The sequence below is a fragment of the Morchella sextelata genome (assembly GCF_020137385.1).
Source record: "Morchella sextelata strain SCLS chromosome Unknown scls_23, whole genome shotgun sequence".
In the NCBI taxonomy this organism is placed as follows: domain Eukaryota; kingdom Fungi; phylum Ascomycota; class Pezizomycetes; order Pezizales; family Morchellaceae; genus Morchella; species Morchella sextelata.
Window position 1 is genome coordinate 1,254,065 of NW_025408638.1, and position 26,358 is coordinate 1,280,422.

General features: G+C 45.8%; 7 protein-coding genes across 7 annotated transcripts; 3 read left to right on the forward strand and 4 right to left on the reverse strand.

The window, feature by feature from the left end:
- Positions 1 to 817: 817 nt before the first annotated feature.
- H6S33_007557 (uncharacterized protein) lies at positions 818 to 1,444 on the reverse strand (the record flags this gene model as incomplete). Its single annotated transcript, XM_044838920.1, has 1 exon — positions 818 to 1,444. The coding sequence occupies one exon, from the start codon at positions 1,442 to 1,444 to the stop codon at positions 818 to 820; it is 627 nt and encodes a 208-aa protein (XP_044689093.1).
- Positions 1,445 to 3,629: 2,185 nt separating this feature from the next.
- On the forward strand, positions 3,630 to 4,640 carry H6S33_007558 (uncharacterized protein; the record flags this gene model as incomplete). Its single annotated transcript, XM_044838921.1, has 6 exons — positions 3,630 to 3,635; positions 3,699 to 3,758; positions 3,833 to 3,941; positions 4,022 to 4,077; positions 4,141 to 4,537; positions 4,612 to 4,640. The coding sequence occupies 6 exons, from the start codon at positions 3,630 to 3,632 to the stop codon at positions 4,638 to 4,640; spliced, it is 657 nt and encodes a 218-aa protein (XP_044689094.1).
- Positions 4,641 to 7,552: 2,912 nt separating this feature from the next.
- Positions 7,553 to 10,753, reverse strand: H6S33_007559 (uncharacterized protein; the record flags this gene model as incomplete). The annotated part of the gene is made up of 2 exons (XM_044838922.1): positions 7,553 to 8,184; positions 8,263 to 10,753. 2 exons carry the CDS (start codon positions 10,751 to 10,753, stop codon positions 7,553 to 7,555), a joined length of 3,123 nt encoding a protein of 1,040 aa, XP_044689095.1.
- A 4,390-nt stretch (positions 10,754 to 15,143) lies between these two features.
- Positions 15,144 to 16,076, reverse strand: H6S33_007560 (uncharacterized protein; the record flags this gene model as incomplete). Its single annotated transcript, XM_044838923.1, has 1 exon — positions 15,144 to 16,076. The coding sequence occupies one exon, from the start codon at positions 16,074 to 16,076 to the stop codon at positions 15,144 to 15,146; it is 933 nt and encodes a 310-aa protein (XP_044689096.1).
- A 1,139-nt stretch (positions 16,077 to 17,215) lies between these two features.
- On the forward strand, positions 17,216 to 18,425 carry H6S33_007561 (uncharacterized protein; the record flags this gene model as incomplete). The annotated part of the gene is made up of 4 exons (XM_044838924.1): positions 17,216 to 17,381; positions 17,440 to 17,640; positions 17,696 to 17,884; positions 17,938 to 18,425. 4 exons carry the CDS (start codon positions 17,216 to 17,218, stop codon positions 18,423 to 18,425), a joined length of 1,044 nt encoding a protein of 347 aa, XP_044689097.1.
- Positions 18,426 to 21,759: 3,334 nt separating this feature from the next.
- H6S33_007562 (uncharacterized protein) lies at positions 21,760 to 23,031 on the reverse strand (the record flags this gene model as incomplete). Its single annotated transcript, XM_044838925.1, has 7 exons — positions 21,760 to 21,914; positions 21,978 to 22,041; positions 22,099 to 22,298; positions 22,362 to 22,591; positions 22,645 to 22,699; positions 22,757 to 22,912; positions 22,971 to 23,031. The coding sequence occupies 7 exons, from the start codon at positions 23,029 to 23,031 to the stop codon at positions 21,760 to 21,762; spliced, it is 921 nt and encodes a 306-aa protein (XP_044689098.1).
- A 1,383-nt stretch (positions 23,032 to 24,414) lies between these two features.
- Positions 24,415 to 26,358, forward strand: H6S33_007563 (uncharacterized protein; the record flags this gene model as incomplete). Its single annotated transcript, XM_044838926.1, has 1 exon — positions 24,415 to 26,358. The coding sequence occupies one exon, from the start codon at positions 24,415 to 24,417 to the stop codon at positions 26,356 to 26,358; it is 1,944 nt and encodes a 647-aa protein (XP_044689099.1).

Sequence of the window (26,358 nt, forward strand, 5' to 3'; positions counted from 1 at the left end):
TGTATAAAAAATATTCAAAGACTCTCATCAACGAATACAAGACATCTCAATAAAAGAGAGCGACAATAATTGAATAAAATAAAACAACATGAAAATAAAAATTGGGCGTAGGGGGAAATAAGTCCAACAAGACACTATGAGCACTCTATATCATTGCAGCTTCGACTCTGAAAGTGTTGAGTAATCGGAGATCGCGGGTGCTATCGGAGCTCGATATGGCTATACCCTTGCGAGAGCCGTGCAAGGAGAGGGAGTGCGTGTATTCTCGATCTTTCGGTCCGCGTATACTCAGCTGGACATGAAGATGGGATACCTGCCGCGGGCGGGGGTTCGGGCAGCAAGATAATAGTGGAGCTGTTTGTCCCATTGAGATTGCTGTATATCCCGATAATATTTGGATAACACGTACTAGTTATTCGGATTGTATCGACTGTAACGTATCTTCTTCAGTCAGAAAACAGGGGGTCTTTGCAAACATGTCCGCCAAAAAAAACTCAGACCTTGCTGGTTAAGTTATACGTACCGTATCGCCAACGCCAAATACTGAATAATCAAATAACAAAACTAAGGTGCACTTTCTTCGCTAGTTCAAAGTTTTGTTGGGTGTGTTACTTCAAAGAAACATCTCGATCATCTCCAGTGCGGTGATATTCGGTCCAATCAGGCGGTGATTGTGGGGGAACAGGCAGGGAATGGCGGGGAATGGCTACTGCGCGAGAGGCGATGGGAGCGTGTGCTTGTGTCGAAGGATGGTGGGGGCGGATTGGTCTCAGGAATCATCGCGGTACCAAAACGTTATCTCAGACTGGCACTAGCCTTAGATTTGGAGTTGATCTTCGGCTAGTAGCTCACCCAAGATCGAGAACGGATTGGTACTGTCAGACCCTTGAACCTGAGGTTCCCGTTGATTTCTTGCTGACTCGCACTTGGCGAGCAGAAGGCTCTCTTCGGAAACCCTCCCCTGGCATCCACACATCGCCTCCGGGCGGAAGGTCTCGATGACGTCGAGGAAGATTAACGATTCCGACGCGAGGAGAGAACTCTCCCCACGCCAGCTCGACGTCACACTTTCCAGATTGACCACCGGCCTCGAGATTCCCTCAGGACATCTGCCGATCGGCAGGAATCTCAGCCGGTCCTTCCTGCTCAATTCCTCCCATCCCTTCCCTGCCCGACTAGTAATCGGCACCGCTGTAAATGTTCCGTCCTGGTTGACGTCCAATACTAGGTATGGACGTCTCTTTGCAGGTTGTGGTGACCAGGGATTATTACTCCCAGTGACCTTTCTCTGCTCAGGGGTGAGCACAGTAACGCCCTTGGTTGACATGTAAATATCCCCTGGCCTCACAACCTCACGCCAGGACGGTAACAGGTGCCTAGTGACTACTATGGGCCGCGTCTTGGTATCGGGTTTCGAAACTTTATGGGAGCGTGATTTGGACATTTTTGGAGAGATTTGGTGAATTAAAAGAGAGTAGATGATCAATCATAATGGTGAGTGGGAAGGACGTATATTATAACAGAAGTTTCTTCATTATTCAGAATGCCGTCACGAAGCACCTATACCTATTTGGTTATTACCTATAAAGGCTTGTTGTGGTTTCTCGAATCAGCTTTCCCACAACCTACCTTTCCTCTATTAGATGGACGTCGAATGGAGGCAAGCTTCACCCTTTTTTCTGTTGTAGAATTACCAACTATAAGCTTCTGCTCTGATATTAGAAGTTATTAACCCAGTCAGGTATGAACATAAGCGATGTATTGGCCGAGTTTATTCGAAAATTGCAAGAGTTGAACTGTCCAAATCCGGAGATACGGATGGTAGGGTGATGACAACATTTGACGGGCGACGAACCAATGACATAAATGGAATCCAACAAATGGAGGATGACGTAATACAACTAAGGAGTTTGATGACCACGACTGGAATGAACTCGGAAACGTCAATTTAAAGACCACGATATCTCCCGACGGCCTTCTTGCTGGTCTGATGGCTTAGGACGCGGGGCTCGCTCCGTATCTATCTAATGTAGGTTTTATTTATAAAAAACACTTAGTAACAAATACTCACGTCTTCGGGTTTTATTTCAATCTATAGAGCATTTCTTCTAGGGCTACTTTAATTCCATTGACTTCCAGAATTCTGTATATACGATACATCGCATTTCAAGGTATTTTGTTGTTTTGAGGGTTATCGACTAGCCTAATCTCCCATTGAACACCGACATCCATTCATAACCCTCTTGTATCTAGTAGAATAGCAGAGGTCAGGGACGAGTTTCGCAAAAGAATACCGATGATTCTTAGGGTTGGGGTTCGACAGTTAGACGTTAAGCGCTAGGAGGATTGTACCTTATATTAATTAGGCATCTAAGGTGTTAAACCCTGACAGGAATCACTACATGGATAGACGCCTCCACCATTCACCAGGACACCCTCCTCACCCGGACAGTTGATAGTGATTGGTTGACAAGAGGTATAAAAGCCAGTTATAAGGTAGATCTTCTTGTTGTTATGGCAACTATCTGGGTGAGGGGGGTGTCCTGGTGGGTAGTGTAGTCGCCTACATGTGGAAATAATAAAATCGAGTGAGATCCTATGACTCGGCTCGTGTTAACATTCCTCCAGCTACATACATGTACTTGTGAGAAAAAAGGTCTGTGCCTTTCGATCTATAGCTACATACATGTATGTACACCCACAGGAAAAAAGTGAGGAAACAACGAGTGAACAAAACCGCGGTTAAACAACAACCATGACTTTTGAAGGGAGGCCGTACAAGGCATCAAATATATTTCAGAGGCGGCACTATATACTCTCTTTTTCATTTTATTGTTCAAGTACTTCTCGTCATTGGGGTTGGTGTTAAGTGTAGGCGTTGTTTCCTCAATTTTCTCCCGTGGGTGTATATAACGACTGGAATTCGCATGCTACGACGTAGCAAAAAAGACGGATTTAATATTATGTTGTCGACTTAGGTCCTCCCCAAAGTTACGCATGCCTTGATGGAAATGCCGGAAAAAGATATATTACAGTACAGCTCAAGAATTGACGCGACTCACGTAGATGGCGAAGCATCTTTGGGTTGCAAAACGAGAATCAACAAACATCACAGCCCGGTGAGGACATTTATATTTCGACAACAACATAGATGTGAAAGACAATTGTGTGCCGACGAAGCTTGAGAGTTGTTGGACATGTAGCACTTCTGTGTTTTGAAGGAAAAGAATCAAGGAACGTGTCGTTTGAAAAAGGCTTTCCGTTGCTGTGCGGGACGTGTCCATCTTACATGTATTTTTGCAACCTGGCAATATTTCATAGTACATGTATATGTATTTAGTATAGTCCATTGATAGATAAAGTGGGTGGCCTCCCAATAGCAAGCTCACTACCGCTACGGAAACCTGGCATAGAAGACACCAGGTGGTGTGCAAGGAAAATGATAATTGTTCATTATATTTCGTGAGTTATGTGTTCTCATAAGTGTTCAATTTTCTCTCTGGCGAGGTGTTAGAATAGTGTTTTTTTACCTATAAATAAGAACTTTGCTTCCTCTCCTCTTCCTCTCCCTCATCGAGCTCATAAACATCGTCACTCGGGGGCTGAGTCCGCTCCTCGCCTCTTTACATATGGGAGTGGGCCATCTTTCCTCTTGATCCTCATTTCCGGCCACCGTAGCCATAAATCACCTCAATCAGGTGAACGGCCTGCAGTCCGCGATTCAGAGCGCGACTGAGCCCTGCATAAAATCATTAGCTGTGAGCCCAGAATCCTTAAAGCCCAATCTCCTTTCAATACTCAAGCGCTAACTGCTTATCCATTGTTGTGACAGTGCCGGTGCCCGCCTCCTGTCGATATCAGTACCATCTCCACAGGTTCAATACAGGCATGTGAGCATGCTCGTGCTCAAGCCAAATACTCATGGATCATCATCTGTTCAGGTAAATTGTGACCCCAAATAAAAGGAAGATTTCATGTGGCTTTACTAACAGATCCCGTTACCTCTCTTATCAAAAAATAGATCTCCTATATAAACTCACTTACCTTATCATCGGGTCAACAATCAACTGTCAAAAGGTATTAATACAAGGGCACGAGAACTCGCCCTAACGCTAGAGTCATAATCCCCTGTCACCACAGCCTGCCAAGAGACGTCCATACCTAGTATTGGACGTCAACCAGGACGGAACCTTTACAGCGGTGCCGATTACTAGTCGGGCAGGGAAGGGATGGGAGGAATTGAGCAGGAAGGACCGGCTGAGATTCCTGCCGATCGGCAGATGTCCTGAGGGAATCTCGAGGCCGGTGGTCAATCTGGAAAGTGTGACGTCGAGCTGGCGTGGGGAGAGTTCTCTCCTCGCGTCGGAATCGTTAATCTTCCTCGACGTCATCGAGACCTTCCGCCCGGAGGCGATGTGTGGATGCCAGGGGAGGGTTTCCGAAGAGAGCCTTCTGCTCGCCAAGTGCGAGTCAGCAAGAAATCAATGGGAACCTCAGGTTCAAGGGTCTGACAGTACCAATCCGTTCTCGATCTTGGGTGAGTTACTAGTCGAGTTGGCTGGGGATATCTTTTCGCCGACAAAATCGAAAACCCGGCTTACCTATGAGCAGAGATAGCTCACGGGAAGCAGAAATTCTAGGTCGCCGCAACCTCAAAAAAGACGGCCGTACCTCATCTTGGCAAAGCAGGGTGATGGAACGTTTACAGCGGTTCCAATCACTAGCCGATCCAAGGTGGGGTGGAAAGGTTTGAAGAGGCGGGATCAAAGGTCCTTTTTGCCCATCCGAGATCGTCCTGAAGGGATATCTCGACCACTAGTCGAGTTAGCGGGTGTTACTGCTGGGTGTCGGGGTGGTACCACCCTGCTTACCTCAACCTCGCTGCTCTTTCTGGATGTGGTGGAGGTGTTTAGGGAGGATGATATGTGCGGATGCCAAGGAAAGCTCACCGAAGAGGGCCTAGTACTTGTAATGAGGGAAATGGCTAAGAGACCTGGAGTTACGAACCGGAATGGGGGCAGCAAGCTCCCTCCTAGACGCGTTTGCCGCGTTGATGCAACTTCAGCAGGACTGATCGTGCATAACACTGTTAGATTGTGTATGTCATATTCTTTGTTTCTTTTCTCGCTGTCTACACTTAGTGCTTTGAAAATCAAATATGTTCTTTTAGAAATAAAGATTATTTTCAACTTAATCTACAGGGAAGGACCTTTTTCTATTAATGGAAAAACTCGCGTCGCCTTTTCAATAGTTTAACTACAGAGTCCCATCTATATAGGCTTCAGAAATCTAATTCGTGAATTTTTAAGGCCGGGGAGTTCTTATGTACTAAAGGGAAAGGAAGGGTCACATTATTTTTCGCCTTCTGCTACATTGATTTGGATTAAGTTTAAATTGGCCATGGCTCTAATAAATCACTGTTTATCGATTTGAGCAAGGGAGATGTGATCCTAGTCAGAATTAAGGCGCTCACCCACCACTGTATGTACTCTCGCCTTATGTTATTTTTCGTTGCAAGAGATCATTGCGTAACTTATTATATGTGTCGAAGCGGCGTTTGAAATATAATAACGTGTTATAATCAACGTTTCACAATTGCAAGGGGGAGCGCGTCGCACCAAATACCAACCAATCCTTTGAAATTATTTGATACATACATAACTCTCAACATTTGGCATCTAAAGAGTAGCATTTCCCGCATAGGAATGAAATTGGAGAGTAATATCAGTGGGGCTGAAAAGAAATGACTCCCCGTGCGACACTTCCGCTCAAGCTAACCAGACCCTAGAGGTCAGGTCTCCGCACATAAGATATATGTCACGTCTCAAGCCGGTATGAGGTACATATATATCTACTAGAAGATGATGGGGTGGGCAAGCTACAAGAAATCTGAATATCAGAGCTGTGAAAAACATCTAGCCCTGTTATGTGAGATCATGATTTATACTGGAATTTGCAACCTAGAGTCGGATTAAAGCTTAGCGGTAAAAAGGTGTGGTGAAGATCAAGTTGTCCGAAATCATTATATATTACTTGTGAATCTGGGATATTTACATGTATATACATGTATGACATTCATCTCCTACATAAATACATATTGTTCAAAGGTCCCATGAACACATGTACAACATATATGAAAGTGATTCTCCTGACTATTCACAAGGATGTATTCATAAATTACTTATTCTTGTGTGAAGATCCTAGTAAGAAGCAGTCCTAGATACGAATACATGTAGTTTTACAGGCAACTGCAAAGGTCTTGATTTTCTATTTTCGCCTTGCGTCAACTTTCTTTAAAAATCAACTATTTACGAAACAATATCATGCCCTTGAAGGTTAGTTTAAGCACAATCTTTCATATTTAGGAGGTAATTGAAATAGGAGGGGTCTATGAAAAGACTAGATCACTTGAAACCACAAAACCTCCTATTCAGCACGTTGTCAAAAAGAAAGTTGAAATACTTCGCATGCTCTTGGTATTCTAGAGGCGAAATCAACGGAATTCAGCGGAATTTTTTAAAAAGCAGTGCTGGGCAAGGCATAAAAAAATCAAGGCCTCTACAGTTGACTGTAATCTACTACACATGTAGTTATCTCGTTATCATCTCCAACCTTTGGTGTAAGTGTGCGGTTAGAGGTTACATCTACTATTATAGGGAGAGATGGCCGGTATGGTATTATGTTTTTGAAATGCTCTCCAAGGTTGCAGATGTATTGATAGCAATATCACGGAAGGATATATGTATGTTGTACATTTTACAGGAATATTTTAGATGCTGTGGCTGGGAAATAGCAGTTTATTTTGTACACTATCCTTGCTTCTTGTGTTAGCCCGACTTTGAATACTGCAGTTCACATAAATAGGGAGAAAACGGAAACTCTATATAATCGGCTATATAAGATAGTTGTTTGAGTACCCTGGAATTCTATAGGTTACCAATTTATGCTTGCGGGTGCGTAGTTTAAAGGGAAATGAGGTCTTTAAATATGACATCTTTCCTAGTCGTGGAACTGTATTTGAAATAATTCTGGGTGGAAGGCCTACCCAGGAGGGAAACATACTTCTCAACAAACCCCATGTATGTACATAGCCTGACAGTTGGAATATCTGATGTGAAAAAGTGACGGAACCTATATTTTTCTTTATCGGCCAGAGAAAGTAAATGTTCTTCATTTCGTTTAAGTGAGTCTAAAACCTTCAATTATAAACCCTTGTTATTATGTATTATCCACCCATAACCCTCTATTGCATCCTTCAACGCTCTAAAGCGACCTGAATGACATCACTGCACGACATTTAACCCTCATTGACCGGAACCCCAATTCTGTCGACCGCTTAACCTTACAATAAGCGTCGCACTTCATCCGCAAATTTCTCGACATCCTGCTAAATTTATTTCCTGCAAGATCCTTATAGACATAATCCCCTTCAAAGCTTTGCTAAGTAATGCCAGATGCAACCTATTCTAGATACAGTTTTTCAATAAACTCCACCGGTTATATTAAGTAAAACAATGAGGAATACTTCCCACCATTATTACCATTATTTTATTTAGCTAGACCTCTGTCTGTTTCTTCCTAAGCATTTCCTGAAAATATTCTTGCAATTATCGAAGATCGTCGGATTTGGTGTTATGATGGTAGCAGGGAAAGGTGTGAAGGACATCGGAGCTTGCTGCTGATATCCAGTAGTTACAGATTGAGCTGTATAGGAGAGAGCCGTTCTCATAGAATCCAATGATGCTCTTGGTGGAGGCGTAATCACACCAACATAATTAGGATCTTCCGAAGTAGTCGCATCCAGGTTGCTCCCCAGAGTACTGGAGGAGTCAGTAGACTCTGTCGACAATGATGGGAACGAGATACTACCATAGCCGGCGACAGTAAGGTAGGGCGAGACTATTACAGCATCCACTTTGGTCTCGAGATATGCGGGCCTCTTTGAGACTGGAAGCGCAACGCTGGTATATTCAAGATCTACCAGTGTTCTACGAATAGCGATATCCCCGCCGTATCCAAGAACCTCCATAGCCTTAGACCGACCGTCCATGAATCTCTCATCCTTCGTTTGTTCCCGACCCCTCGTCGGTACTGTGTCGCGAGCGTTATCTTCCGACAAAAATGAGGTCGACGAAGATGAAGTATTTATACGTCCCCTGCTGCTATTTGGAGTGTTTCCAAGTACTATAATGTCGAGTAAACCCTCTGTTAGATATCTCCTCAAAAACCAACGACGGATTTGGGGGGGGGGGCGGTGTTTACCCAGAGAACTATCACAGTCCACCGAAGAGATAGAGAAACCACTTATCTCCTTACCACGAGCAACCTCATCTCCTCCATTGAAGATCCTTGTAGAGTCTCCTGATTCTTGGGTTGAGCTGAGTGCGGTTTGATGAGCAAGTTGCTTGCAAGCTAGAAAATAAGCAACTGACTGCTGAGGATTGGTTCCTTCCCCAACGAAGCGATCGACGTATCCTGGCTTTTGGTAGAGAGGCCTTACAGGGAATCCATCGTCCAAGCTTTTCTTGCTGATAATATTTTTTAGAGCAGAATTCTCCTCTAATCTGGTATCAACGGATACTGTAACGGTCCTTGCTGAAGAAGTACGATCATTGTTCCATTTTTTCATACCATTTGAAAAGGGCACCAGCTGTAAAGACCCACGCTCTTCTTTCATCTCCTGCTTTCCCGCTGGGGAAGGTTCCATTATCGGAAAGGATGGATTTTTTTCTCTTATGTTTTCATCTTCCGAAAATGGTTGAACTGTGTCCGGAGGTTCTACTACTCGCTGTTTTCTTTCGATGGCCTCAATTCGACTCCTCATCGCATCCGAGATTCTTTTAACCTCATTCCTCGGCGAGTTGACCTCTAGAGCTCTAAACTCCCTGTACACCCCATCCTTTTTCCATCCCGCTCGCCCCGGATGAGACGCTCCCTGAGACCCATCGGAACTGTTGGTGTTCATTGCCGGCGCACGGTTCACAGAAAACATTTTCACTCTTTGCTCCGCAGCTGCTGCTGAGCGGCCAATGCCTGGTGATCGCTGTAAGATAGCATTTTCAAGTCCATCCAATGCTGGAGAATAATGTGTAGATCCGTGCTGAGGTTGAAGCTCTTGGGCCAAGATAGTATGCTCTCGGGCCAGAGGTGAGCGGCGGCTCTTAGCGCTACGTTGAGTTAGACCATCCTCATCGTCGTCTTCTGAAGATAAATTAAGCCAGCTTCCCTGGCCTGAGTTGTTACTTGAATCATCAGCGTTCTCCATGCCGCTGTTCTGGTGGCAATCGGCGTAGGGGGGCTGATGATCCTGGGGGTGTTTGCAGGCAGTCGGGACGTATTCTTGGGAGTGGTTATTAAACGGGGAGGATTGATTGATTTGATCAAAAAATGATGTTTTGGCGTAAGGTGAATAGGGTAACGAATGAGAGAGGCGTAGTGGAGATGCGCTGCTGTGTGACACAGAACTATCAGTTAACATAGCTGTAGGGGCATGTCTGTGCGCTAATGGTGTAGTAAGCCCGACTTTATTCGAATCCTTGCTCTTCCTTACGCCCCTGCTTGGAACTATATCCGGAATATGGGCAGAACCAATAAAAATGTCGTACGAAGGGATTATGTAATTTCCAGACTCGTGAAAGAGGTTTTGTGTCCGACCCAGAAGCTGTTCCTGAAGCCTTTGATGAAAGTCAATGGTGTTCCTCCTAGTTGTGGGTGAAACAAATGAAGGGCCAAAGTTTAGAGAGATCACATCTTCCGTTGTTCCACCTTTCATCCACTCTATCAACTTCCAGGCTGCATTCGTCATGGTTAGGCGTCGAATCTCATCTTCTGGGGTTTCCAGTGAAGGATAATTCTTTGGGATGTTCTTTATCTCCCCACCTGTGATGCATTCCTCTGTGGATACCTCTATTTCGACAGGTCGTTCGTCGTTCTGTGAGCTACTAGGCGATCCTTTTTTCTGATCGAGCACATCAACCCGCAGGAGGTCGCGATCCCCCGGGTCGGAGTGATTTCTTTTGAAAGGTTTGTGACACATCTGCGCAGCGATATCTGATTCATACCCTTCATCTTTCTCAAAGTCCAGTTCTACCGCTGCTGGTATATCCCCACAATGCCTTTCTAGCCTCCTAGCCTGCTTTAGCATATTCCACACAAATATTGCATCAGTGATGTTCAATCGCCCGTCAGACCACTGCAGGAGATTGGTGATGTTCTGGACTGGTTGAGTATGTTCAAACAGACCCCTCCGTTTAGGTGGCTTGGAGGGAGTTGGTTCAGCGTCCGCTACCTTTTCTGCAATTGCGTCCAAAGTTCCTTTTACCTTAGGTTCCTCGCAGGAAACATGGATGCGGTTCAGGTCATCGACCCCAGGGTTCTCGCGAGGCAAGGAAAGAACAATCTCTGGAACCTGGATTATTGTACGGCCCAAATATCCATAGTGCGACTCAAGCAGAACCTGCTCGTCATGGGCCATCTCCCCTCTGGTTGAACAGTCATCCTTTCCTTCGTGTACTGATCCTGGAAACGCTTTCTGGATGTTGCTGAAGGTCAAAGGTATGTCAGAAGCGCCTCGCTCCGCTATTTGGTGGATAATATCTAATGAAAAACCATCCACTGTGGGGGGCTCCACGGGACCGTGGATGAACATATTGTTGGCGTAGAACTTTCTTCCACTGGACCGTTTGTGTACATGTTGAACCTCTGGAAGATCATGAATCCAGCACCAGATACTCGATTCCTGGTCCTCGTGCATGACAACAGTGGCGGGGACTAAAACGACAAAGTAGGCGCGTGGAGTATGTTGCCTATGGGATGGGAGTGAGGATGAAAAGGGGAAGACGGGGGGCTGATGTATTGATGAACTTGAGCCACCGTGTAGCTCTCAGGTCAGTAACGTGGGGTGTGGTCCGATGCCCCCCAACGATGGATATTGGTTCGCGTTCTGATTTTGGGGAAATCACCCTAGGGTGTGTTAGTGATAAATTGTGTGCTGCAAGCCAGCACACTTCACTTCTATCAAGACGTTAACATCTCAAGACATCAGTGAGGGAAAGTGGACCCTTACAGGACGTTATATTGTCAGAAAATATTTATGATGGCGTAAAAGACTGTGAAAATCAATATGTGAGCGCAGATAAAAGAAAGGCATCCAGGACATACCAACCCGTATGAAGTCACCTTTATTGACGTTTACCTACATGCATGTGAGTTGGTTACTTTGGCGTGACCTGGAAGAGCAGCCACGCGCGCTACTGTACATGTTCTTCTGGGTGACCTGGCCTATGTTTTGCCATTCTATTGTGGTTAGTATGTACCTCCTCGGTGACATGACACGTGCCTAAAGATTGTAAATCTGGATCCGGCTGAATACGGTCTTTGGCGTGATACTTGACCAGATGAGCAACATCCTTCTGTACAGGCTTGGCCTTTTTGTGAGATATCCCGCAATCCAGACCGATTATTATGGATTCACGTTCTCCGATAGCCTTATTTACGTGGTTGGGGGCGGAAACAGGTGTGATGTTGATGAGCCGAACCTTTCAATCAAGCCCATCTTCTAATGAGCCGCAATGCCACTCGAGTCCCAAATACCAGGTTCGACACGATCAGCTTAGTACGCGCATACCACCTTCGACTAGAGAGAGGCAGAGATTATAACTCCCACTACAAGTATCAACATGTACGTTACATACATGTATTTATGTGAAGTCGGCCCCGAACACCCCGCAATCTAGAACTACATGTACCCCACACACGTACACATACACCCACAGAAACCAACCAATATATGCCAGTTAACCTCACGCTCTGTGCATCTCTCAACTCCAGAACAAGTAAAGTGACATTACATTGCGTGCTCCAATATAAATATCGGGTAAATATCTCCTGTACCACAAATATCATTATTAAACACTTGCATGCTACTAACAGGTCTTATAAAACATGAATTTTAGATAAAAGAAAAGTCGGATGTCACGGGCTTTAATGAGTATTTCAATCAGTCTCGTTCAAAGACTGCTTTCACTCTTGATACATGCCGTTGTCGACGAAGTATTGCCTTACGACCTGGCAGCTCTCAATTTTAACAAAGCTGAAATTGAATAATGGCCCCCCGCAGTACTACAGCATCCTCTCCAGTCTATCCTTCAAGATTCCCTCCAGCAGAGAGCGGGAAGTCAAATTTATCGTTCGTAAGAGTAGATATTTCTTTTATAGAACATAGAGGTTTAGTAGAACGTAGAGCTCCTAGGATCCTATCAGCAAGGTAATCATGAGCTAGGCGCATCATTCTTATTCATTAAAACAATCTCCCATAGAAATACTTGTAGAAAATTGCAATAATAATTCGCTTGACTGTTTTCTTGTGACAGCTGGCAGTACTTCTTGTCTTTTAGTCCAAAGCTTCAAACCTTTTCTGAGTGAGATCCGAGCCATTTTTCATCAATGACCCCAGGGCGGAATTCCTTTGCCAAATATAATTTATTCCAACCCTCCCTTTGCATAAACTAACTTGGCCAATTAAATTCGAATCCATCACTCACGCCTCCTTCGAGTCTCTCCTTTAGCTCTTAAGTCTCTAATGCACTGAGATTGTATCGAAGAGTCTCGTCGGAATTTCGGCAGACCCCAATACAGAACGGAGAGAAAAATACGCTAATCGTCTGATCTCGCTTTCTATCACCTTGATACCTATTATATAAAATAATTTTGGTTAGCTCACATTGCGCTGACCATGTTCTCACTACATGGGATGGCTTTGAACATACTTTAATAATTACGCAAAAAATATTACTTGCTCGAGTGGATAACATAAGAGAAATTTATGGCCCACTCAGGTTCGTAGTTCGTCTCAAGTATAAGCGTTCGCCCGTAAGGCAGGCGCTAGTGCTCGGTCATTTCCCCCATAGACAACGGATCCTCGTTCGTCTTTGGCAGCCTAGAGGTCTGGTGTCGACTCAGTCCGGTCACATTAGAATCTGAAACATGTAAACTCAGTTCCACCATCACAATAGCTTGGGCTGCAAGTAATATCAATCAAGAGGGTAGGTTGGAATTCTGTTCCCATGGGTTGGCCTTCCCGAACTCGAGGTGAGAACCGTGGACGTGATATCTGATCACATACTTCATACCACCTAAAGATTGTGCAGATATTAGAATATGATTAAGAAGACAGTGATTAATGGATAAAAAATACCTCTTTATCAATCTAAAAGCCTGTTAAAATTGTATCCCATCATTTCCCCCTCTCCCTCCAACCTCAAGTAACAAAAGCAATTGCCATGACTACACGCGCTTCCTAAACCCCATTGCTAACACAATCCTCCAAACCAGGATGTAGAAGTTGTAAAGCCTAAGGCAACACGCTAATAAGCTCCAAAGGTAGACCGAGCATGATATCTCTTTTTATTTGGAAAGGCTCGATGCCTGTTAACGTCCTGTTGAAAGAAAGCCGTGTTGAGTGGAATAAGCTTCCAAATTGCGGCGTTTTGTAGAGTAAATGCCGCAGTACTAGGCTAAAGATGATATAGAAGATGATCTTTATTCAGAGTCAGATTTAATTGCCATGTAAGGGCGAGGGGTGAAAACTGACTACTCTGGAAATGGCATGAGTAGAGCTTCCCGGTGAGTCTAACCTCAAGCACTGCTCAATAGAAAAGGTCTTTTTATTTTGTTAAATATCCCAGCTTGAACACTTAATATAGGTAGTGCCCTGACTTACAGTCAGATGTCGTACTACATTCGTCTCTCCACACTGTTCTGTACCGGCTCTTGTCTGAAACTCGAAAGTCGTTGCTGAGAAGTTGTAGTGTTGCGGGCCAAGAGAGGCGAAGAAGAGTTCAAGAAACAGCCAGATTCCCTCAGCTCCTATCCCACACATCTTCACCGATCTTCTAAAGTGCCTGAAGCCGATGCTCTTCCCAATCCACTCCTCGTGCTTATTGTGTGGCTAAAGTAACACCTACAGCACAGAGATTAGCTCAGTATCCTTATCCAGGCGTAGCTACTACGGTCGAGAGGGAGTGCTTACCTGAAGTGGCGAGAACACACCGAGCCTGCAAGCTAGGGCTGTGCTCTGCGAATCGCCGGAGCCCGCTCATCTCTTCCTGCCAGAACGCCGGGTATTGACCGGGTGTTGGTTCGTTACTGTAGTTCCTTCAATCTCTCTCGGCTGTTGTGATGTAGGCTAGAATGCGTGAGGTGGGTTGGGGCGTGGCAGAGGTTAGTGTTTTCGACGCGTCGGTTTGGAAAACTGAATAAGTACATGTAGGCGGGGGAACTATTCGCGTCATAAAAAGAACAGCGCTTCCTCTGGCTCTAGAGTACCCAGCAAGTGCAAATGAAGGTATATCTGGTACATACACGTTTCCTCTCTTATCTGCTCATGGTTGAGCCCGCGTGAAAAACCCGTTTTCGAAGGTCCTCTTGTCAGCTACTGGAACACTCGCCAACGCGAACGCTGGCCCAAAGAACGATTAACTTGTCTTAGAGATACTCCATACGACGGCCGTTAAGATCGGCCACGGTACTACTGTTTGCTGGTGAGACACACGTAAGGCCAAGAACACGTGTTGTTACAATTATTTGCGCACGGACCATAAACATCACGCTAGGGACCTCAAATGCCGCTAGCCGTGTTAATCGATCACTACTAATATTCGAAAATCGCTTAGCGTGTAAGTCAATAGTAATGGTAAGCATAATTGATGCCGGTTTTCAGAGTAGAGATATACATGCTCTCTTTGCCGTATTTTCTCTCACATATGACTTTCGGCTATATAGTAAAGCTCACGTGAGAAGGGAAGCACAACAAGACAAGATCATAACGTGAGGAATCAGATTTTCTTTTTTTCTTCTCGTTTCGATTCCTAGCATTTTTGTTTCGCAAACAATTCAACAGACTGAACAATTGCAACTAACTAACTCACAAACAAGGGTAAAACAGTAATGGGAACCAATTCCCGAATACTAACTCCCAAAAGACCCCCTTTTTAACATTTTGATCCTTGGGCCCTTACACCTCACTGCGTTTTTAAGTGCTTGGCTCGCCCGGCTTTCTGCGTTGTGGCACTTGAAAAAATGGGACCCTGTAGAAGTTAATGAGAAATATTGACAGAGAATATTAATTTCTTTTGGGTGAGTATTTACCTATCGAAAAGGCTATCCTCGATGAACTCAGAAGATGACAGACCGTGTATCCCGGGCAGCGGAATATCCACTCTCAAGTTGGCGACCCCGTGACTGACCTTGGGTTCATCTTTGGCTTGAACCACTCCCGAAGAAGACGGTTCATTAGATGCAAGAGCTCTACTCTTGAAGACTAGTCTTTGTCGAAACGGGGGTTTGACTGGCTTGACACACTCAAGCACAGGCGTTTCCAGCGTCATCAGGCTGGCTTCTGCGCTTTCCAAACGTGGAGTAATTGTCTTGCGTTTGAGAACATCAGCATAGCTGGGCTTCTTTGGAGTGATGACTGGAACGACGACGTCCAAAACAATGATCTTGTCGGGGGCGCTTGTGGTGACTATTGCAAGGGTTTCCTCTTGAACGTTGTTACGAGGCGCCACGGTAAGCGGCATTTGGACGTCTTCACTGGACCTGATCGGGAACTCCTGCGCAGGGAAACTTCCAAAAGTGATAACTCGCTTGTGCTGGTTGGAGTCAGTGTCCCCCGCGGGAGTTGAATCTTCAATCTTTGACATTATCGGAGACGAAGGAGGGTCGCTATCGATTGGTGAAGGAGGCATCATATTGGGATCCACGTGTTGACTTTCCTTGTTCTCATCCTCATTGAACATTTTCAGTTCCTGCCTCCAGTTGGAGACTTCGACATTTGTAGACTGGATATGCTTGTAGTATTGCTCAGCGTCACACTTGTGGCAGCTGTCCTGCATGTTCCTTTCCCGTGTTTCCCCGATTAAGCAATCTTCTGGCCTAGATCCAGGAATGTTGGGCATCCAAAACATCTGATTATCCCAATACACATACACGCATCCGCATGCAAAGCTATCGATGAACTTCTGTGTAAAGGGGACGGCACGCCCTCCAGCCGCAGGTCTAACAGGGCCCGAAGACATGGTTGGCTGTAGCCAAAAGACATGTTAGAATCAAGCTGTGAGGAATCAAGGAATCTAAGGAACTTACGGCAGAACCGTTTCCTTATCTCTATATACTCGTTTTGTTAAGAGGGTTTAGCTTGGTTGATAGAGCACCGTGCTGCTCAATAAATCTTTTTTAGATAGTTTTATCTCTTTTCTTTATCTCTTCTGTGTTCCGCAGATATAAAGGAAGGTTCTATTTAGATGAGAAGTGTTAAAAGACTCTAAATGATGATGATCATGACAAAAAAAGAACGAGGGAGAAGAAAAAAAAAGAGGGGGGGGATTGCTCAATGGAAGGGCGTTTTGTTTGTTTACCTTCAAGACGCGACAAAACGTGATGGTTTTCTTAATTTTGAAAGAGAGAAGAATTTAGAAGAAAGATATCAAGAATACTGTATCCAAAGACGAAGCACCAAAGTGCTCGTCCTCGAGAGTTACGCTGATAAGTTTGATGACTTGATTCGATGAAAAGGTACAATGAGGTGAGGATGATGAGAAGGAGAAGAAGGATGTTATTTTTCAGGATGAAGGGGGGTCATATATATAACACTACCTTCCAGCTTTCTTGGCGAACCCCCTCTGTTTCCTAGAAAGGTCCTGGTCAATCACCTACATGTATTTCACCCCCATTTCGCCATAGAGTCATTAACGTTGCTAGGTACCTGGGAATTACATGTACCAAAGGGTTTGGCAAACCATGGAGAATCTAATAAAATAACGCATAATGAGGTATTTATTCCTTTAGGAACTGTAAATAAAGCTTTGACAATAATTTATTACAAGTTGTCGAGTGGCTGTCAAGGTGCCAATGATTATAAAACACCGGCCATTCCCCTCTAAAGGCCTCCGATTTTGGTCGCTCTGTGCTGCACACACAATTCATTTGGGTAACTACCCAACGTAAATCAATGTAGGAGCCTACACAGGACCCTCAGCTCCGATCCTGTTGGTGCTGGGCAAAAGGCGCACACATAGAATGAGCAAAGACCCACCCCTCGGGCAGTAACCCTATTTCTTGTAAAATTCTTTTCATACAACAATAACTCTTACCCCCTCCACCTCTCCCACTCCCATCCACGATTTTGGATTCTTGGAATCTATTATTTCATTACATCATGGCGGGCAATTTCAACTTCAATTTTGGCCGTGATCTATTTGGAAAGAAACCATTGCCTCAAAAGTCCCCTCTGGCTCTCCGGTTCGTCCTTCTCAACCACAACGAAGACGAGGTCGGGAACGACCCCGAAGAAGAAGATGATGAGGACTGCTACGTTTCTACAGGTATGTGATTTTTATTCATTGTTCTAACCTTCCACCCCAATATTAACCAAAACCATAGATTCGGAAGACTATGTCAACTCATATGAAAGGTTCATTACCAGGAAAAACAATGACTCCCCTCCTGCCTCTCGCCGCCGCAGCCATAGTGGTGCTGTCTCTCGCCCGAAGTCTGATAGTCCTTTTTATCTCACTCCCGATTCATCTGCCAGTGACTCACGTGTATATGGTCAAACTTCTTTAACCCTCGATCAGGCTACTAGTATGTCAATTCCAAAAGACTCCACCGCTTTCAAAAAATGAACTGACATCATTAGAACGTTATCGTGGAGGCCAGAACCCCGAGGGACCTGAAGCACCAGGATCAAGAGCTGGCTTTTACAACGTTCTTGACGCAGGCCCAAACAACAAGTCGCATGGTCGTTCCCATTCTGTTGGCGATATCCTGACCGTCGCAGCAACCGTTAAAGCCCTCCCCTTTTCGGGTAATGGAGGTGGGCCTTCTCGTAAGTTTAACTTTTAATTCTCTTAATTTCTTTCTTTTCCTTACACTCTATAGGTCAACCCTACATGAAGTTTGAGTGTAACCGCCCCAGGACGCTCGCTCAGATGAGAACCGCGAAAGCTAGAAGGATACCCCCTCCACCGCCACTCTATCAGGATAGATCATTTGCCCAATCCTTCAAGTCCTTCTTTTCCTTTGGGTCGCCCAAGGCTCCCTCTTCGCTGGTCACTTCGCAGTCACTTGATGTCCTCCCCACTATTACGGATGCTCCCCAGAAACAATCTAGCATCTACTCCCGTAGTGGACTCAGTGCTCTCTGGAACAAGGTCAAAAACATGAAGTTTGCGGGGCGTTGCTTTGGTAAACAGGCAGTCGTTATGGCTCCTAGTCCTATTTTGAAACCAGTTCCTTCGCCGCCACGGTTAGGAGCGGGCTTGGAGGCTTTGCAACGACGGAACTTCAATGGCATCAATGTTGCTACTAAGGTTCCACCCGTTGACTATGATGAACTTTTTGCTTCCTACGGCGCGACATACGTTTGAAAGATGATCTGGGATCTACCTACCCCTCTCGCGTGAGTTTCCTTTCGATTATTTTACATCAATCAATATTAACTTACATCAACCTGATATAGTTTTGGAGAAGATTTCATCTAAAGATACGAGTTCTCTTTTTGGGTGCGACGTGTGTGTATGTGTGTCTGTGTGTGTAGTGTGTTGGAGGATTCTTGTAACTATCCGGAAGAAACATTTGTACATGAGGTTATACATATAGGAAGCGCCAATTGAGTACAAAGTTTTATTAAGATTAGTTTCAGACCACTCTCACTGGCAATTAAACTCAAGTAGCATATCATTTAGCCCACTTACTTCCTACCAAATAATGCTTTCCAATCGAGTGATACCTTGTGAGTAGTAGACTAGAGGTGGGAATTATTAGGATCGTCCTGTTTGGGAATCGCGCCAGCTTGGAGTATGCGGCGCGGGTTACATAGATTCGGAATCGGTCGTAATTTAAGTTTCGCTTGGCGGCAACTAGTAGCAGATAGTTCGGGTTAGCGTTGTGTAACTGTGAGTAGGATGAATGTCGGTCTGGGCATCATTCCTCCTAACAGGTCATAGTACACCCTCTCATCCTATTGAGTCTCAGTCCTTGCTCTCAATTCGCTTCTGATACCTCAACTTGACTGGGAGGTTGATATTCTTCCATAAGGTGATATTGATGAGACAGACATGTTTCCCATTAGCTGTGATGCTTCATTCATATTCCATGATCACGTCCCTCTTCTATCTCTCTTGCGGATTGAGGACAGAATCCTTCTTCACGCTATAGTATTAGCTGCATGCGATATCCTTGTATATCGACGGAATTAATGAATTCAAACACTGATATAAAAAGAAACCTTCCTCCGGAGAGTTAGACAGATGCATTTTTGTTTGGTTGCTGTACTTTACTTTCATTCAATCATGTAATGAATGGGCCTGATCATGTATTACGATCTCTTTAGTACTCTTATATCTTTTCGGTGTTAGTTTAAGCAGTTCGTCGTGCTTCAAAAACAGATCAGTACCGTCCGCCTCCGATTCATTCCTACGTATATACTCTGTCCAAATGCTATGGATATACGGGTCGCAGTTAGGACGGTATCATGATATCTTTCCATTTTTTAATTTCAAAGTGAAATGAACAGGTCGAGAAGAACCTGGGGGTCTGTGATTTTCTAACACTTGGTTTATTGAATGGGAACGCAGCAATCTTATTCTCAGTTCTCAATTAGAGGTGTGTGGATGTGCTCAATATCGAGAGCAGCTGCCTCTCATTACGGTCGACCTCCACTGGCTATAATTAGGATGGTATGAATAGCTAGTAAATATAATCTTGAAATTTCTTAATGGTCTTAATTTTATGGCCTGATATGTATGATTGCCTCAGCGTAGATAATCCCAAATAATCATCCCCTTTGATATTGCTTCTCAAGAGCATTTATTTTGATACGATGAGCAGCCTAATTCTCGGTCCGCTAATCACCGAGCGTTCCTGCTGGCATGTTCTACATGTATCAATCCCAAACAAATTTAAATCGGACCTCCAAGACACCAAAAACGCCAGGAGTTTGTTCCTTGGAAGAAGAAAGACCCTGTTTTCGAAGTGAATCTTTGCTCATAGCCACCTGCGAAAAGTATTCACAGGTATCCCAGCCCTCCTGTGAGTTGTATCGGTAAAAGTGATTTACTTTTATCAGCCGGCTCCAGTGACAATCCCTAGTTGATCAGCCTAAGACCAGGAACCAAGGTGGAATTGTGGGTATATACTTAGAAGTGTACAAACAACCCAGACCACACCTATTTCTACCAGCTTTTTTGAACAGTAACTTTGTAACAAATGATGTTAGTCTTTACCATATTCAGTTTGATCATTCCTAAACATACTAATCCTTTGCGGCGTGCACAAATCCGGTCCAAATCATCCAACTACCCAGAGCAGGAATCCAACCAAACGTGAACATACAGATCATGATTAGTCGTCTTCTTCTTTTGACAGTTTTCAGTCGAGCCTCCATGTTATTCCCATCCCCAGTGTATTGCTTATTCAACCTTTTTCTGATCCACAGATATACTGCAATTCCAAATATGCTGGTGGAGATAGCAATCCCATTTATGTAGACAAACGCACCAGTATACATCAATCTCGTATATGGATCCGAAGCTCTCGTCGTTTCACCTCTTCCTACACCTGCAACTGTACCTAACAGGTATATAGTAGGGATTACTCCGATTATCTCCAAAACAATCTCCGAAGCTATCATGGTGAAATGGCTCGATTGGTAGTTTCCCATCCACATTTTTCTGTCTTTAATAACACCGAGCTTTTTCATCACTCTCGCAAAACACCAGGATACCACAATAGTAATCCAAGTACCTCTTGGCCTTGCTAGCGACATAAGGATCACGGCATTTAGCTTCAAAATCCCAGTGTTATAAGCCAGGTAGGCTCCAACCACCGTCGAGATTAACTCTAGTATAATCATGATCAAAGCTGGAATAAAGACTCTTAGGCGTAAGAACGATTCCGGTTGAGGGATAGAGTCATTTCGTTCGTTCTTCCAGGGTTGCGACAGCCATCGGGGGAGAAACCGAGAGCGAAAGGTCGCACGTCCTAGAATGAAAGCTCCCAGCAAAGTGAGCAAATTGACAATAGCAAAGGTTGTCAGGGATGCGCCAGGGGATGCACATGATATTGCATCACCCTCAGCGAGGGTGTTTATGGTGTTGTTTTGGGCATTTGTATTGATCCATCCAGCGGGGAGAACAACGAGCGGGCGCTGGACCCCTTCATCAAGTTGTGAAGACATTAGACGTAGTGTCTTAATGATGCTCGTGGACTCGCAAAATGTGTCAGATATAGGATTGGTCTGTATTACAACTGATGTTGACCGATCTGTTCAGGGTTTACATAGGTGTCAACCTCGCGCGCAGGCACAAGACAACGCTACCCATTATCTGAGTGGACGTCACCTCTTCCCGTAATCCACCACAACTCAATCACTACCTGGCGTCTCAACATGCCCGTTGAACAACTCAAATGACAGAACTGCGATAAACGGCAGAATTGCATGAGACTCTGCGGAGGAAGGTCCCAGAGGTGGGGTCAATTGCCAAACCCATGGCCGGCCCAACTATAACTACATGGCTAGGTCTTCCAATGCGTGTGTACGTATCTAAATAATTCTAATACTTCATTTGCCCTCGCATTGTTACAGCGAGCACCCCCTGGCTCTCTCCATCTAGTAGCATTGATTTTCTACTCCAAAAGAATATTTACAGCAACACTTTATATAGCCCCAATTAAAAAGAATATAAGACGGCCTCTCTCTCTCTATGCCTTTATCTCCTCCATGGACCCCGATCCCTCCTCAACAACTACTACGTCCTCCTTTCTTACTGTGTCTAGCAGCCTAGATGGATGAAAGATGTTGAAGATCACAAAGCATGGGAACATCGGGAGTGCTTCTAGACAGTAGAAGTAGACCTCTATTTTTTTCTGTTAGTCAAAAGAGCAGAGCGGGAGATCTAGAAAAGGGTATCTATCAGTACCATGTGAAGCCAAATATCCTGTCCAACCTTGTGAGAACTCTGCTACACGATAGCAACTCCTCAACTAACCCAGCATGTGTGTCAGCTTACTCGCGAAGCCAATCTTGGGGGATGGACGAACCATAATGAGAACCGAGTTGGCATATAATGCCCATAGGAGGATCCTCCATCTAGGCCTTCCCGAACCCAATGTCGCCAAAGACCTTGACTTGAAATCGAATCTGATTGTTGCGGCGATAAAAAACCCAAAAGTGACAATCTGCACAGCCAATCCCGTCAACATAACATTTCGACCTGTATTCATCTTTTTCATATTCGTGCCTAAGTCCCCGCCATTGCATTAGCTTCCATCTAGCTCTCTTTCTCGATCGGAAGAAAACACACCACCACTGGCACCACTCATTATCCCCGCACCAATGCCCTGTAGCACAAACGACGTTATATCCCCCGTCAAAAATATCCAAGTGACCCATCTTGCTGGTACCCCCAGGGACCTCGCGTTGCGACCACCGGGGAGGACGATTTCGAGTAGGCGCCCAAAGAGTATGTAAGATGCGGCGGCGATGAGAACAGGGGCTAGGACGACGAGAGCAAACTGCGCGATGAAGAGGCCGCTATTGCTCATATTAGCTAATATTATATCTCTCACGAGCAAGGGAATATATACCGACTGAAGACATCAGCCTGCGAAAGTACACGGGTGGCATATCCGAAGGTTTCCACTATCGATATTACGTTGTTAGTTGCCGTGGGTATAAAAAGTGGTAGGAGGGCAGTACTAAGGCCGGCAACAATGATAACGGAGAAGTACCAGGCGCGATAACGAGCTACCTGGAGTATATGGAGGGTGCATGTTGTGGCATAAAGAGCGGTTGCGATTATTGCGAGCGTCCGTGAGGGGTTGTAATCGTAGTAAGACTTGTGGATTCGGGCTCCTAGGTTGGTTTTGTTAACACACGATTATAGATTCGAAACCCTTCAAAGGATACACACTCGTGACAAGTGTAGAGAATGACTCCATTGGAGCAAGTTCGATTGGGGGTATCGTGTACATTGCTCGTCCGATAGTAGGATTACCGAGTTGGGAATTGTTACTAATGATAACTCAAATCCAGTAACACACCCGCAATATAATCTTCCTAGAAGATTATAACCTCCAATATTGATCGATCTTCACCGGCTCGCAGATGTAAGGTAAGTTTAAGGTTGATGGGAACGGAACGGTACATATATTTATCTACGCCTCCGAACCCCCCGGCCTAACTACCCTTCTCCTTCCCCAGGCTTTTCAACAAAAAGGCTTCTTCTAGAGCACAGTGTGTCATTTTCCCGGTGGGGGCCTTTTTTATTTCATTGTGCTGGACCGGTTTTCCGCTTGACAGCTGCCACTTTGGGTTGCCGGCTGGTTGAGATCCCGGATGATCTTGTAGCCGATTCGATAAGGTTGCTGCTGGAGATGGTAGTAATCAACAAGGCAGCATATAAAGTGGTGAATAAGCGCGCCTAAAGCTTTTTATTGGATGCCACAGTTAACAATACCTCTCACTGTAGATAACTCATCCTCATGGGAGAAAACGAAGAATAATTAGTGCATGGAATATTAATATTTTAAATTTCTCCGCCGAAGTGCCGAGAACGGCACGGATAGGACAGTAACGACTAATTGAAGAGCTCCTCCTCGTATCAGAAGTGTGGAGGCAGGAGCAACTCAGGCAAGCCATGAAGATTCGGTGGGTTCACTGGAGAGAGGTCGGTAGGCATTCTTACGGAAGCGAAGCACAGTCCAAAAAGGGGCCTAGCTCGGTGAAACGGCGATTGCCAAGCCCAAGACACAGGAAACCCGTGACCACAAACAAAGATACATAAATGGTCGAAGGCAGTCTTTAACTTGTTTGCTTCGGGTGCACACATTCGCTTCTTGTATGTTGTTTTCGATTTGCTGTGGTGATTCCAACAAACCTCGGCATGTACGATACATGTAGCTCGGGCTTGGCCGAAATGTATCTGGGGCCGTTTCCCGTTACCGCAGAGCCGCGCCAAAACCCACGAAAAAGAAAGGAAACAGTAAACAAAAAAGTTCTTCGCAGCTGGGTTACCCGGGCGACAAAGGTTTTCAACTTTCCAGCCCACCTCTGACGTGGTGTTTCACACGGCACAACGACGAGTCAATGAGAAATCTTCATTCTCCCCATCTACATCCTCTCGCATAAACTGTAACGCCCCCTCTGTCCTCCATCATCTCCCTCCCAAAACTCATCTTGTCCTCATTTCCTACTGTCCAACCTGTTGACACTCGAGATAGAAATACCCCGCACGTGCCACTCGATATCAAACACCCCGCCCCCTCCTCCGAAAATCAGGTGACCCACTTTATTATCGTCCACTTGAAACCAACCCCCACGATCCACACTACACATACGAAGAGCCCTCCGAAAAAATGTCGACTGGTCACTTCACTTTCAAGTGGAATGATCCAACAGGGGAGGTTCAGGAGGTCTATGTCACCGGAACCTTCGATGCCTGGGGAAAGAGCACCCCACTTGCTAGGGAAGGAGATGCTTTCGTTGCGAGGGTTGAGCTTCCGCTCGAGAAGCACCAGTACAAATTTGTTGTCGACAACGAATGGGTCATCGATCCAGACGCACGCAAGGAATTCGAGGACGGTATCGAAAACAATATCTTGATCCAGGAGGACTTCGAGGGTCACGAGAAACCAGCCGCTACCGAGGAGGCCGAGGATGAGAAGGATGAGAACGAGAAGGATGAGACCGAAACTGAGGCTAAGGCTGAGACCGCAGCGGAGAAGCCTGAGGTCTCAGAGGTAGAGAATGCCGATGAGACGGAAGAGAAGGAGGGCAAGGATGACGGAGAGGAAGGCAGTGATTCCGAGTCCTCTGGAAGTGGGGAGGATGCCGATGAAGAGGAGGAGGACGCGGAGGCAGAGCCAGTTGGCGAGCGAGCCCCCGACCTTGATAACTACGACCTCGCATCCTCCGAGTCCTCGTTCGAGAGTGATGTACCCGAGCCCAACGACGTTGACGCTTCAGCCGTTCTTGTTAATGCCGCCGATGCCACTTCAGACGCCGGCGAAGAGACCACAGAAACCAAAGACATCACCGAATCCACCAAAGACGCTTCTGAAGCTACGAAGGACACTGCCGAGGCTGCTAAGGAGACTTCCGACAATGAAGAGGAGAGCAGCGATGACGAGGATGGGACTGCCCAGAAGTCTGAAAATGACCTCGAGCTTGGTGAGGATGCTGCTGTTACTTGGGTTGCACCCGAAGGGGGTGTTAATCTTGAAGCCCATGCTGCGGAGATCCCCAAGGAGAACCCCCCTACTTTCGCCGAAGTTGTAGCTGAGGGTGTTGTCGAGCCCAAAGTTGAGGAGGTCACCGAGACCGAGTCAGAAACTACGGCCCAGCCTGAAACTGCAGCCGAGCCTGAAAGCACACTTGAACCCCCAGCTGTGGCCGAACCTGCACCCAAAGCTGCCGACGAGAGTCCACTCGAGCCAGAGATCGTCGAGACACCCAGCATCAACGAGAGTGCCGATACCGAAGTCAACGACTTGACCTCCACAGTATCGCCTCTAGCCACAACTGCTTCACTAGCAGCTCAGGTCCCCAAAGAGAACCCCCCCTCATTCGCTGACGTGGTCAAAGATTCCACCATTTCTTCAGCCTCGCCCGATTCGTCCACCGCCGCTTTGGCTGCCGCTGTTCCGAAGGAGGTCAAGTCTAAGGATACTCCCGCTGAATGCCCTTACAACGCCGATGGGACGCCTAAGGCTGCTCCGGTCCCCAAAGACACTCCCGCAGAGTGCCCTTACAACGGCGACGGAACCCCCAAGGCCCTTCCTGTACCCAAGGAAACCCCCGCCGAGTGCCCATACAACTCTGATCGCACTCCTAAGGCTACACCAATCCCTAAGGAGACCCCCGACGCATGCCCCTATAACCCTGACGGTACGCCAAAGACCGCCGACCCCGCCCCAATCCCGAAGGAGACTCCCGCGGCTTGCCCGTACAATGCAGACGGCACGCCGAAAGCTGTCCCAATTCCTAAAGAGACCCCCGCAGCATGCCCATACAACCCTGACGGCACACCTAAGGCTGCGCCAATTCCAAAAGAAACTCCTGCCGAGTGCCCCTACAATGCCGACGGTACTCCGAAGGCCGCCCCTATCCCTAAGGAGACACCTGCGGCGTGTCCATTCAACACTGATGGAACCCCGAAAAAGACCTCACCTGCAGCTAAACCGGAATCATCCGGCACATCTCTTGACTTCTTCAAGAGCAAGCCGACAGTTGTCGTAGGACTGGTCACAATTATCGGATTTGTCCTTACAAGGAAATACCTTTTCGGCAAAAGCCGTTAA